General features: G+C 44.4%; 1 protein-coding gene across 3 annotated transcripts; it reads left to right on the forward strand.

Annotated features, from left to right (window-relative positions):
* The first annotated feature begins 966 nt into the window (after positions 1 to 966).
* On the forward strand, positions 967 to 13,561 carry LOC104696597. 3 transcript variants are annotated; one of them, XM_010410982.4, is made up of 11 exons: positions 968 to 1,232; positions 2,336 to 2,506; positions 4,226 to 4,300; positions 6,599 to 6,685; positions 8,317 to 8,428; positions 9,061 to 9,205; positions 9,897 to 10,010; positions 10,608 to 10,752; positions 11,175 to 11,323; positions 11,780 to 11,919; positions 13,262 to 13,561. In XM_010410982.4, the coding sequence occupies exons 5-11, from the start codon at positions 8,323 to 8,325 to the stop codon at positions 13,381 to 13,383; spliced, it is 921 nt and encodes a 306-aa protein (XP_010409284.2). In that variant the 5' UTR covers positions 968 to 1,232; positions 2,336 to 2,506; positions 4,226 to 4,300; positions 6,599 to 6,685; positions 8,317 to 8,322; the 3' UTR covers positions 13,384 to 13,561. The 3 variants fall into 3 exon arrangements, with proteins under 3 accessions (XP_010409285.2, XP_010409284.2, XP_019148313.2); XM_010410983.4 differs by lacking the exon at positions 6,599 to 6,685 and having other exon boundaries at positions 967 to 1,232; XM_019292768.3 differs by lacking the exons at positions 968 to 1,232; positions 2,336 to 2,506; positions 4,226 to 4,300 and adding an exon at positions 5,576 to 5,670.
* The last annotated feature ends 219 nt before the right edge of the window (positions 13,562 to 13,780 follow it).

Raw genomic sequence — 13,780 nt, forward strand, 5'->3', positions numbered from 1 at the left:
ACGTGCATTTACTCTAGGCAAAAATTACAGTATTGTTTGCAGTTATGGCTTCCTTATGCTTCCTGCTAGAGCTCCCTTTTTTCTCTTCTGACTTCACCAAAATTCCCTCTTTGGCTGCAGCTTTCCCTTGTTGCTGCAATTTTCTATTGTTTCTTTCTTGCCTCAGGCTTAGTTTGTTTCTGCGAAGTTACAGTACAAGAGGTCTTGATGGTTTTGACTAAGTTTAGAAGGAAACTGATGTTTTGTCTTAAATTACTGACTGAAATAATTTTTTCATTATTTGAACTCTTCCGTGTTCTGAAAGGCAGCCTGGAAATTTGTCTGGAAGATGAACATGGAGTAAAGGATTGCTTTTTTGCCTTCAGGAAGTAGCCAAATGATTCTGTTGAGTTATAGGTCTGAAAATCCTTTTGCACATCCTTGTGGGAGAGGAGAAGGTAGACATTGGCAGAAACCAGCCTTTGGAAGTGTTATTTCCCCTGAGGGAAAGGGGATGGGAGCAATTGTGTGGAATAGTGAGAATGAGACAGGTGAGCAGATGGAGAAACAAGGATGAGGCATGTGGGAAGGAGGGTGAATGAATCTTGTGTGGTAACATATAAACAAGAAAATCACTTAAAGGGACTGCTGTCTAAAATTTGCCACAACACACAGACATTTTCAACCTCTGCATTTCTGTATGGCCAGCCAAAAGCTGTGTGATTTGTTGCCAGGGTTGTTCCCTGCGCTGGTTCACAGGAAGTTAACAGCTTCCAAATTGTGCCAGGATCTCACGTGGTTAAGACCTGCCTGATGTGGAGGTTTTTGGCAGACATACCAATACTGATGTGAATGGAAATGCCTGGCTGAAGACAACAGAAAAACAGCAGTTGAAGAGTTAAAGGAGTGGCATGTATTAATTGCTGCAGAACCACCCCATGTGTTTCATGCAAATAAATAACCAGAGGACAAAATCCAAACTGGAGCCTTAGAGATAAGGAGACAAGATGATGACCCACAGTACAGAAACTGTGAAATGCCCAGTTAAGGGTAACAAAAGGCTCGGTTTTGCCTGAAACTCTTGAAGGGTGAGACACAAAATCATTGTATGCACTGCTGAAGGGCATAAAAGATGCATACAGAAATAAAGAAAAGCCCATCCCAGAGACACAGTGGAGTGGTGGTGTTATCCCATGTGCTTCCTGCTGTACTTGGCTGATCCAGAGCAGATTGACGCATGCAGTCCTGTGCACGTGAGTATGTTGATGGGAGAGTGGGAGTGAGTAGGACCAACTTACTGGAATCTTTTTAATAAAGTATCACCTTCCGTACCTCTAAGGTCTTGCAATGAGTTTTGTTCCACTAATTTCCCACAGTAATGAGACTAAATGTTCTAGTTCTGCTAATAGTTCATGTAGGAGGTGATATATATCCATATGATGGCATTTTATATAAACCACAGTTGCCTTTTAAAAATACCTAGATAATTAGATTGCAAAGTTGCTATGTTAAAGGAGTATTCCTACTAAAGTGAGGCACTCAGCTGCTGTGAATGGAAGTCATCTGTTTAATCTTCATGCTGTCCTCTTGTAGGAAAGCTGCTGCCATCCAAATGTTCCTCATTTTCTAAATGCTCAGCTTGAGAGAGGCATTGAATGCTGCCAATTATAGGTGACACTACTGCATTGAAGCATATAAAGTGCCACAAAAAAAGCACCATAGAGAAAATCAGACCACCCGAGTTACCTCTCAGGCAGGCTTTCTGCATGAGAGGTTCTTGCTGACCTGGATGCTGCAGCTATAAATGAAGGCAGCTCTCTGCTCCCACAGAAGTCAGAAAAACTTGTGCTCTGACCACCATCCAGGTGCCTTTTCTCCCTTCATATCTGTCTCTATTCCTGGCCACGCTGCTGGCCATGTGGGCTCTGCAAAACAGCGACCTCTACCAAATGAAGGCTTAGAGACAACTCCACTGCTGTCAGTGCTTGTTCCCTGGCTGGCTTTTGCTCTTTCTCATGGAATTGTGGGGAGAGAAGCAATTAAATGCTTGTGAAGCATTCCAGGGTGATAGTGATGAGGTATCCAGGAGAGTAATACGTCTGTATTCTTACAATCAATAAGGATAGAGAAGTGACACACTGAGCAAACAGAGTGCTGAATGAATGCTCTTGGTTTTATCATTCCTTCAGTGGTGGAGGAGGACATGGGAGAGTCCTGTGAGCAGCAGTAATGCCATGGGATTGAATAAAGTAACCTTTATGCAATGAAGAAGTTTATAAATTGAAGATATCCAGCCATATAAATGTGTCTTTGTTCATTGCTGCTCAACTCTGCTATTTTCCTCATCTCTTCACAGCCATCCTGTTTGAAGGAGTGGGTTGTGCAGGTGAGTTTCTGGTTCCTTGTGCCTTCCTGCCGCCATGCTCCTGATCTGATGCTGTGGATCCTGCCTGCCAGATGCTGGACACTGCTGCAGGCAGACTCTTGGGCTGCCCTTGAAGAAGGCAAAGTTCCCAGTCCTTAACCAGTAAGTGAGAACATCTGGGAATGATATTTTTTGTTACTTCTTAGAAGTTCAGTTTAGAGACAGAAGTGCATTGTCTTTGTCCCTCTTTCTCTCACAAGAGCTGGCAGGGGTTAGTCTGAGTTACTTAAACGCTTACAATAATGTCCTTAATCTAGAGTTCAATGAAAAGATTTGGAGATCAGTCAATGATTTTTAGCATGGCAGCTTGAAGTCTGGTTGAAAATACAAGGGTAGTGAGTTCCTTACTCTTCTTGCTCCGTCAAACCTAGGGATATTTCCCTGCTGCCAAAGGGTGGATCTGTTCTATTCTCCAACAATAAAAAGCAGATGATTTTCCTTCTTAAAATACCCGAAGGGGATTGCTAACACAGATCCTCTTCCCTGTGTGCCCATCCTGATGTGCACAGCCAAATCCCATCCCTTCTAGCAGCAAGGAAAGGCAAATCCCTGGCATTGAAGGCACCCAGATTAACCCACTGCAGGATTAGGATGCTTGAGCTGTTAGAAGATTAGTATATTTGGTTGTCAACACTTGCTGAACTTGGCCTGAAAGTGATTTCCAACGAGGTCACTGACTCTTGGGTGCCAGTTTGACCAGCACATTGGGAAAGCCTGGAGTTAAAGCAAGTGGCTATAAGGATTAAACTGGAGCACTGAGTGTGCAGAATATCTTTAGGATTTAACCCGTCATTGCTGCTGATGGGGACAAAAGGCTCTGGCAGACTGAATGGAGTTGCTGAGCTCCTGCCTTGCTGGGAAGGTGTTTCTGGGGCTTTGCTTTCTGGAGTTTCCTGCTGATGACAGTGTGTGCCATTAGGTGGGTGAGCTGTCCACAGATGAACTTGTCTCGGTTCCTGCACAGTGCAAAATGAGTTTATTTTGAGGACAGGACCTCCAGAGGGGCGCCTCTAGGTGGAAAGCAATTGGCTTCCATGTTCTGTTCTGGAACTCAAACTGTTTGTGCTCATAATGTCTTATTTCACCTACTAGCTGGAGGATTCATGTTAAGGGGGTTTTTAAAATATAGGATCTTCCTCTTGTCATCAGGGCATTAATACCAGCACAAAGTCTGCTCATGCTAGCTCATCACCTTGTAAATGCTTACATGGCTTTCCAGTGCATGGGGGAGTGACAGTGGAGCTGTGGTCCCAGTGCAACCAGTCCTGCTCTGGTGTGTGAGCTGGTGTCTGAGGTGCCCTGATGCTGGTGGAGCACATCATGGTGCTGCAGGGAGCATGCATGGGGAGCAATGGGCACAGTAGGTCTTTCCTCCTTGAAAAGCAGCTTTTTTCCTGTTCGTTTTCTTCCTCTCTTAAAGCAAATGAGGGCTCTAAAGAGTCTAAAGATAGACCCTTTAAAGATTTTTGGTAATACAGGAGGAGCCTGTATTTTCCTCTGTTTATCAGTGGAAAACTGCTCTGATGGTAAAATAACTTTTAGTCGGTAACTGTTTTCCTCTGTCATGAGCCGGTTGAATACAAACTTATATTTGATTCAAAGCAACTTATCTTGAAAAGCACCAACCACTGTCTGTGTCATGGAATTGGTTCCAGTGATTTAATTCAGCAGCATATCTGGATTTCAAGACACATCCCCCTGTAAACATGGATTGTATCATGCTTCTCTTTGTGCATACAAGCATTAGCAGCCATTTCATGTCTAAAATTATATAACTGCATTTGCCACTCCTTTGACAATATAATTTTATTTCCTCAACAGGCCAGCAAAGAGATTCAAACCCATGTCGAAGAAATAAACCTAAAAGTTCTTTCAGAGAAGATACACTGTAGAAAGGTAGGGGCTTTCCATAAAAGGTTCCTTTGAGTTTGGTATGTTAAAACTATAGCTGTCCTGAGCATTCCCACTTTTGGGAATGCTGTACAGCCTAGTGAAGCAAGAGACATTCAATTTTAATAACTTTATAAGCACTAAGTACATTGCTCTGTACTTTACCAACGTACTTGAGGGGATTTTTGTAGAGCTGCATGATAAAACAATTTTGAATATTTTATCCAAGACCTGTGTTGTGATTTATTCTGAAAAAGAACCCCTTCTGAAACCCAGAATGTGGGCTTTAAGGTTCTGCATGGATTACTGAGTGCGGCCAGAGGAGAAGGCTACCACTGTATTGGCAATGTTTCCAGTTGTCTCACTGCAACAAAAGATGCATTATGGAATAACCAGCAAGAACATGGGACAGCAAGGGGTGTGTGGAGTGTGTGTGTTTTGGTTCTTCCACTTGTCCAATGTTTCCTGCATGCAGAACTTTCCCTAGGTTTAGATCAGTATGGACCTGGCTGACCAGCTGTGTCTGACAGGCACATGGATGATAAAGTGGCCTGTATTCAGTGAAGAATTTCAGGCCAGCCATTTGTCGGACGGAAATGTAATGTCTGACATCATGCTGAGGTCATTTGGACTATCTGATCAATAAAGACATATATGTGCCTATACACACTAGATGTATAAGAGGGCCATAAATAAGACATGGTCCAGTGTGGAAAAAGGTGCATTGTGGATTTTGATCTACTAGGAGGGGAGGCCATACAGTGTTGGTCATGGTTATGCTTGTATTTCAGCCCATGCTTGCTGCAACAAGTGCTTATAAACTTGTGACTTGAAGGCGGTTTCTAGGACATGGGCAGAGTCAATGTATACATATCTGGGGGATTCACAGAGTGAAAAAAGGAGGGAAAAATGCCAATGCCACCATGCTGCAAGCTCAGGCCTTTGTCTTCTTCAATGAACATGCTATGCACAAGCAGCTCAAGCAGCTCTTGTTTTTGAGCCATGTGTAGAGCACAACATGTTGTCTGGCTAATAAGAAATAATCATACTTAAACCACTGGTTTCCACATCAGAATACCTCCAAAGGGTGGACCTCAGGATGCCTTCAAAGGGTGGACCTCACACCCACACTGATAAATAGACAGCACAGTGCTGGCTGGATGCCTTGCACTTCCCACGGCTGGCAAATCCATGTTCATGTAGGCTTTCCACCCCTATCTCAGTGGCCAAGGAAGCTCCAGCTGGGTTAATTCCCAGTCCCATGATGTTGTTTCCAATAGGTGAGGATAGGTGCTAGTTAATTCACTGCCTTTATATTTGACATGGGGCAGTTCCCAGCCAGACTGTCTGCTTGGTAAGCACTGTGGCTGCACAAGGTAAATAACATTTTGATGCTGAAGAATATTTTAATTGGCTATAAAAGTTTAAATTTGAGAGGAAACAAGCAGAAATATAAAATGAAAGGAGTGGATGTGGTGAGACTGTGGTTCGGTAGCAGACAGATGCAGGCAGAGACTGATCAGCTTGCATGGCTTGCACTGCTTCTGTGGGATGGGCTTGCATTGTGGGGCAGGAGCCTTTCCTATATCAAAGAACAAAAATTTACACATGAACCAATCTCCATCTGGGGCTATAGGAAGATCTGTAGCTGCTTACAGGATCCAGACTATGGATCTATGTTGTTAATGGTTACACTGGATTTTAGAGGTCTTTTCCAACCTAAACTTTTCTGTGGTTCTGTGTGTTCATCCCTGGAAATGTTTAAGGCCAGGCTGGATGGGGCTTTGAGTAACCTGGTCTAGTGGAAGGTGTCCCTACCCACAGCAGGGAGGTTATTGGAGCCACATGGTCTTTCAGCTCCCTTCCAACTCAAATAACTTTTTATCCCCATCTTTCCCAAACCCCAAATCTGTGCTGTTTCTCCAGCACTCCCTGCCAGCATCTCCCACTCAGGAGTGCTAAGATTTTGAGACGCAATATTTTGATTAAGTGCTCAGTTTCCCTCCTCCTGGCAGGGATGGGGAAGGACAAAGCAGGCAAGAGCCCAGAGCATGCACTCATTAGCTTCCGTCTGCCAACAAGTTGGGAGCGTGCAATGTTATACGAAATGTCTGGCTGTTATAAAAGGCTTTGGTTAAGTAATCACATTTCTCTTGCATAAGTGCTTGTTTTTGGGAGGCTTTAGCCAATTGGAGGCTGCAGCAGCATGCAGACAGAAAGCATGTCTAACTGCTATGATTTTTTATTTTTCTTTTAATAATACATGATTATTAGTCTGTTGAGAGTTGTATGAAATCTCTTTAGATAAGGTTAGGCGGCGGAGACTCCCCAGCGCTGCTTGTAGCTGAACCACAGCTGTAAAACACTGCCAAAAAGCCTGTGTGGATCCCTGTGAGTAATATTTCTGATTCTTCTAATGGGTGTTTGTGACTGGAGACTGCAGGCAGGAAATGTTGCAGACATTTATTGCAAGCAGTAAGTTAGAGGGAGGCAGGAGGTGAGAGACAGTAGTGAAACTATTGACCTGTTTAATAAGGCTTTCCTCCTAGACTTCCGTAAGCAAACATGGGTTTCTCTGAAGCTGTGCAATCAAGGTTCTTCCAAATATGCTAATGAAAAAGAAATGTGATGCTGAAGTCAATTACAGGACTATGGGAGGACAGAGATTTGGCCTGACAGGGAGATCACAGGACCATCTAGTTCTGTGTACTGGTTTGGAGCAGCCAAATATCCTGTTCTTATATTCTTTCCTTGATCATTGACAAGTGTACAGTGGTATTTTTCTCCTACATTTTCATGGCTTTCAGAAATCTGCATGTGAGTTATTTCCTGAGCCAGAAACGATGTGTCTAATAGTACAAGTGGATTTTTCTTTCCAGAATTTGCTAATCCAGTGTATCTGTTGAAGACAACATGTTGTTCTGTGATTTGACTGACATAAATCTAGTTGGAATTTCATATCTTGCATTCTTCCACATAGGATTTTAATTTTCATTTTTTTGAAGGGTGTTTTTTCCATTAAGATAGAACTGAAAAGGGAAAAACACGTATGGATTCGCAGAAAACAGAATTTCCCTTCCCACTTCCTTGTGACGTGTCTGGATGCTGCGTGTTCCATGAACAAAGCCTGGAACTATAAAACAATCCTCTGAAGTGGGAACTGGAATTTATTGTTCAAGACTGAGCAATGTGAAACAACTCAGTTGTTACTCCTGCCAGCCCTGGAAAGCAGGGAAGTGCCACTGTACAGAGAAAGCAGCTCAAGTGCTGAGCTGTGAGGAGAAATAAAGCTGTTGCCTATAGCTGAGTGCATGTGTGCTTACTCTTAGAGGTGGCACTGAACTTTTCTGGGATAGAATTAATGCTGGACTAATGGAAATCATTTGGGAAAGCTCAAGTCACTACTTACTAACCTTGAAAAATTGTACAATGTGGATTTTATAGCCTATGAAGTTCTTGAGATGTGCTAAAGCATTAAAAGCTTATTTGCAGCCAGTAGGTGAGGAGGTAATACCACCATGAAAGGAAGTTAATTTATTGGAGTTATAGGATTAGAGAGGTAAATGTGAGAAGTTATGTTGAACTAAAAGGCACTTGGCTGCGAAGAGAAGACTTCAACATTTTCGTATTTGCTTCCTTTGATAAGCCTGTTTGCTTCAGTAAAATGCAATGGTGATGCCAGATAAGCTAATTTTGTGGGCTAATTATTTAGGTCTTTGTGCAAACCTTAGGCAAACCTGAGCTGTGGCTCTTGCATCGTGCTGGTAAGTGATGGAGGGTGGCAGAGCAGGCGCCTCTCCCAAAGCTTCCCATTTCCATTCTGCAATCTCACGAGGTCTCTTCAAATGGAGATGCTCCTAGCCCATGCAAGGCCTCTTTTAGTTCTAATGAAAAATCCACAAATAAAAGTTGGCAGTTAAAATTTGTGAATTTACAACATTATTTCTGAAGCAGTCTCTGGGATGTGGAACAAATCCAGGCATCCTTTAGGATAAGCCAACAATATGTCCAATGTGTTTCAGAGTAAGATGGATGCTCTACATAAGTTGAAGGTTTTGGTGATGTTCCTGTCTCTGGCTACTTTCACAGTCATGGTGATAATGAATGCTGGAAATGCCACTGGGACTTTCAAAGGTAATGCAAGCAAATTTTCTTTGTTCAGAGGTGGGTTTCATGCTTAATATCACATAATGATACAAGGTGGCTTAGATGGGATAGATCTGTTACCTCATCAACTCTCCAAATACATCTTGTTCTGTGAAATGGGGAGGTAGCTAGTGCATCCTCCAGGTGTTACAGCCAGATGCCTGAACCCTATCCAGACCCTTGAAACCCAAGTGAATATCCCCACTGAACCTGAATCCAATGGTAGTAGAAAGGCAGTCTTTGCATTCCTTTGTATCCCTGGTGGAAGAAGTTCAGGCTGCTGCTGGGGGTTTGTAGACAACAGTGGTGCTGCATTTGAACACTACCCAGCTGAATCTACCAGGAACTGCCATCGTGCTTTCCCCTGGATTTCATACTCAGCTGGCTTTTCTGGCTCTGTGTAAGAGGGAAGGTGCTCAGTGTTCCCAATAAGGGACAATGACCCCATAATGGGTGTCTAAACCAACCGCAGCACGTGGTTGGTTTGCACCAAGCTTGTGCTCTCATCATCCCTGAACCCGCTGAGGTAGGGAGGAAGATTGAAGGTTGAGGAAAATCAGCAGTCCTTCCCCATCCTCTGGATGTAATAACACTTTTGCCTGCAACATTCACTACTGCAGGTCTGTTCAGGACAACCCCTGGAAACATCTCGGCCAAGTACAGCACTGATTTCACACCAGCTGGCTGGACTTTCCTCATCTGGAATGTCATCTATGCCTGGCAGCTTGCCTGGCTTCTCTATGCCTTGTCAGGGATCTGTCGAAGGTATTTTCCCTATTTACTGTTTACAGTTTTCCCTATTTACAGTATAAATGAGAAAGGACAGTGACTCTTCCCTTTTGGAGTAGCTCAGTCTCTTACCCCCCTTTTAGGGGTTTCTGGTAAGAGCAAACCCATTACCATTTATCCTGACTTGATATGTTCAAGCTCTGTGGCTGGAGCATCTCTTATGTCCAGCATCCAAAGCTGGGAAGAAGTTTGGAGGTGTACATGAACTGCTCTAACATGTGGACAGGTATCAAAGTGTGTAAACTTCCCTGTGAGGCCTCGTTTCCAGCAATTCAGGGGGTCAGACAGATTTACCCAGAACCTGCACTTACCCACTGCTAGAGGCTGAGAATCCACAGGGGCAAAATTAATGGATTATGGAGATAATGCCTTGAGTTTACTTTCTGTTAGAGATCAAACAACCAGCACTGGGGAGTCTCTTGGTTTGTTGGACTGGACTTGAAACTTTTCCTGGGGCTATGAGATCAATAACTGCTTGATAGGGAAAGCCACAGGTATTTCTGTATTGTATCAAAGAAGGACAGACAGGAGAAATAGTCTGATGTAAGCTGAAATGTTGAATTCAAATGTAAAATCCCTCATAATATAAAGAAAACTAGGCCAGAAAGGTTTGTCTGGTCAATGCAGGAATTTTTTTCCTTTCTTCATGGCCACTTTTTCCTGGCAGGAATGAACTTGGATATGTCTTCATAAAGCCAGACTTGCTGCCAATACCTTTTTATGTGGTGTGGTGTCTGAATAATGGCCTGAATGTTGGATGGCTCTTTCTGTGGGACCGAGAGTAAGTTGTCTTTTGTGAGAAATACTTTCTAATGCTCTTGATGGGATTGCCCCAGTACTTTCTCTTTCTCTATGGTTTTTTTTCCCCCTCTATGTGTGAACACTTAATCCCACCTGTGAAACTCTATACCAGGCTTTCACAAAATGTAGCCTTCATAAAAGTTTGGGGGTTTTGCATTACGTTGTCATCTTGCCCATGAAACAGATTGGTCATTGATGTCTAAGATCTCCTCAAAGCTGCTATTCTACATTTTCACCTCCACAGGTGAGACAGGAGCTGTGCCTCTCTTCATTAATGCAGTTAAGCTCCTTGCCTTGGATTGTTTCCATAATGATGGTCACATTAAGGGCTTATGAGAGCACCACTGTCAAGAGGTGAAGAAATCACTTGCAGTCAGGAAAACAACTTCATGATTAACAGAGTAAAACAGCAGCAGCAATATGTCAAAATGAGGGCTACGTGTAGCGATTACCTTTATTAAAGGCTGATCAACTTAAAGCCAGTAAAGGCCAAATACTAAAGCTACAAATTAGGGCATTGTGACACCACTGAGAAAAATGTGATGTCTATTGTGTGTGTATGTGTTCTTTGTCCTAGATACCTCCTTCCAGCCCTGGTGTTCCTGGCAGTCCTCTCTCTTACCACATGTGCCTCCCTCTTCATTTCCCACCGAGCCTTGAGCATCCATTCCTCATGGTTTGTGAAGGGTCACAAAGCTGAGCTCTGGCTCATCCGCATTCTGGTAGGTGGCTTTTGAGAAGCTGTGCTGTGGGTAAATGGTAAAAAAACCCCAACTTCTGTGCAGTGCTGGAGGTATCAGAGTGAAAGATTCAGTGGCAGATCATAGCTCAGGAAAGATTTCTGCACTGCACAGAGAAGTTCCTACCAACCCTTCTGGAAATGCATCTACATCTCTCGGCACAAACTGGGAGTGGGCTCAGCTCTTTTTATTGCACTTCCTGAAACACCAGTATAACACACCGCTGGGCTGGATCTCTGGAGCCCTTCAGGACTCCAAAGCTTCACCTTTTCTCCATGATGAGGGACCTTTCCTGCAGCTAGGTCCAGAAGGCTCGCTTAAGTGCACCAGGGCCTATGGGCCACCAAAGACAAACAGAGATTACCTGTATGTCACCCCTGTCCTCTTGCTGTGCTGTGTGGCAGGTCCAGAATGGGCTGGCGCTGTATGTGACATGGACCAGCATCGCCACGCTGCTGAATTTCGCCGTCGTGCTGATCTACAAGTGGAATGTCCCCAATGAGAAAGCAACCACTGCTTCCCTGAGCATCCTGGCTCTCGGCCTGGTCATATGGTAAGCGACCCCACGGGTCCCCACCAAGCCTCAAAGACCCCTTCCACCTCTCACCAGTGGTGACCATCTGTTCCACTTCACTCATCGCTTGTCCTTCTCCCAACACCGAGTACAGACTGGGAGTCTGGCAGAGCTTTTCTTCCCTGATCTCAGCAATGCCAATAAGCACATGTTGTGGGCCAGGAACATGTTTTTGTGACTTGCATGAGCCCAACCTGCCTTAGGTTTACAGGTGAAGGTGTGATACAGAAACCATCTGAAACACGGCTTTATTTTTCCCTAAACCTACATAAAATAAATTATTTATGCATTTTTTGAATATTAGTAAATGAAAAATTTTGGACTCTCATCCAAACTGGTCCACAAAACCCCCCATTCTCTGTCTAATTCCTTTCTTAGGGAATGGAAATGAAATACAGAGAAAATTCTTACTTTGGTCACTCTTTTTCTTCACAGGTTTTACCTAGAAAATTACTTTCTTGACAAGTATGTCCGCTATAACCTCACAGTCTACCCAGTGGTCATAGCAGCTCTGACCGGCAGCGCCTGCAAGAACGGCTCGTTTTCATCCCCACTGACCAACAACGTTTTTATAGGTGAGTCTTTCTAATTCCTGTAAAAGAAGGCCAGTAAACTTCACACCCTTCCTCTGAGCCGAGGGCAGAAAGCCTTTCCACTTGAAAAGCATTATTTGTTAAAAGCAGAACTAGTGACATACTTGAAAGTATTCATTTTGCTAAGGAAAGAGTAGAGCAGAAATCATTGCCCATGAGCCTCGGGGCTGAATCCAAACCTTGTGTTGTCTCAAGTTCACTTCCCAGTGCAATATGTTTGTCCTGCAGTCCTCCAGCACCCACTTGGCTCCTCCAGCAGCTCCATCTGACGTAGGGCAGGCCAAAGGAGAAGCCGGGCTGGGATGAAGGCTGTGGGCTTCCATTTGCCCTGTACTGTTGGGCATATAGGAGCAGTGCATAAGCTTCTGACCCACGGAGGACTTCACAGTGCAAACCTCTGCACATGCTCCTCTCTGATGCAGAGCTCAGGCTAGCCTTAACAGGTTTTCCTGGGATTATCTGGTTGCTGCCAGCCACTGTAGCAAAGTTGAGTGTAGTCATCCGTGGTAAAAGGGCTTAAGCTATCCAAATTCTGTACAATTGCAGTCTGGCAGAAGCTGTACCATTATGAGCAGTTTTATGCTGACACAAAAGGGACTGAGCTGTGTGAACTCTGAATCCTGCTGTAGCAGCTTGAGATGCCTATTCCCACCACGGGGTCAGCAGAAGGCAGCATATTCCCACCCTTCAGCCTTCCCACTGCCACATACCAGTGGCTAAAGCTAAATTCTGGACTGGCATCACCATTGGAGCCACTCCAGTACAGCTCTCTTTGCTGTAAGCGCAGCTGGAGCCTTGTCATGTCTGAAAGCACCCAGCAGGACTTGGCAAAGCTTGTCTTCCACAGCCATGGGGACACTGCAGGCTCGTCTCCTGATGGTTGTAGCCACTGGGAATGTGGAGGTGCGCATGGTCTCTGGCAGGCAGCTCTGTTCCTGCAGTAGGTACATCTCTACCAGCAAAACTTCATTCTTAGTGTTCAGCTTGTTTGGCTGGTAGGACAAGAATGTGCTTTTCCCAAACTAGCACGTTTCTTTATATAGTTCAACTATTCTTGGAGTATTTTGTTAATGTAATGTATTTTAATTCCTGTGTCCAGGAAGCCTCCCCCTTTTTAGACATGCCTTGACCTGCAAGCATTGGGTGAGTTTGACTGTATAGCAGTAAAACTCAGAGAGATACAGCTCTGGGGGTAATGGATCCTATACAGGCAGTTGTGGTTTTTTTCTCTTTCCCTGAATAGCCCCTCTTCTGGGAGCTGGGGTATGACAAGAGGCACTGCCTTTCTTTTATGCTCTAATGTGCTTCTGTGCTTTTCCCCCAGTTGTTCTGCTGGCACTGACGTGCTTGATCTTTGCTGTTCGGCTGGGACTAGTCACATGGAGACACTGGAAGAGACCACTGGAAGCATCAGGAACCCCAGGTCGATCAGGCACAGTGGCCTGAGACCTCTGGCACATTGTGGCTGATACCTGAAAGAGAGAAAAAAGAACTGGGCGTCTGCTGGTCCTTGCTTCCTGTATCAATTGCCTTGTGCTCTTCTCTCTTACTCTCCATTCCATATGCAGATGTCTTGTGTCTGCAAACGCATCTTGCTCCCACGTTCTCTCAGATCAGCTACTCACAACCCTGTCTTGAATTCCTTTGGTTTTACCCTGGAAAAGTTTAGGAAAAGGTCTTGAGCAACCCTGTGCACCTTTGTGATGCCTGGGCTGTGGCTCTCTTCTCCTGCCAGTGTAAGGAGGGCTGCCAACAGGCACTCAGCAGGCTTGCACACACAGTTCTTGTTCTTTCCTTGGTAGCTCACTTCCTTTGAAGTGCAGATCCGAGTGAACTGTCCCTG

The sequence above is a fragment of the Corvus cornix genome, chromosome 3 (genome assembly GCF_000738735.6).
Source record: "Corvus cornix cornix isolate S_Up_H32 chromosome 3, ASM73873v5, whole genome shotgun sequence".
In the NCBI taxonomy this organism is placed as follows: domain Eukaryota; kingdom Metazoa; phylum Chordata; class Aves; order Passeriformes; family Corvidae; genus Corvus; species Corvus cornix.

What these genes read in the sequence shown, in the direction of transcription:
- LOC104696597 (XM_010410983.4), top strand. Translation starts at nt 8,323, where the DNA reads ATGGATGCTCTACATAAGTTGAAGGTTTTGGTGATGTTCCTGTCTCTG. An exon ending in TTGTCAGGGATCTGTCGAAG is followed by an intron (nt 9,206 to 9,896) that starts GTATTTTCCCTA and finishes TTTTCCTGGCAG; the next exon opens with GAATGAACTTGGATATGTCT. An exon ending in GACCAACAACGTTTTTATAG is followed by an intron (nt 11,920 to 13,261) that starts GTGAGTCTTTCT and finishes CTTTTCCCCCAG; the next exon opens with TTGTTCTGCTGGCACTGACG.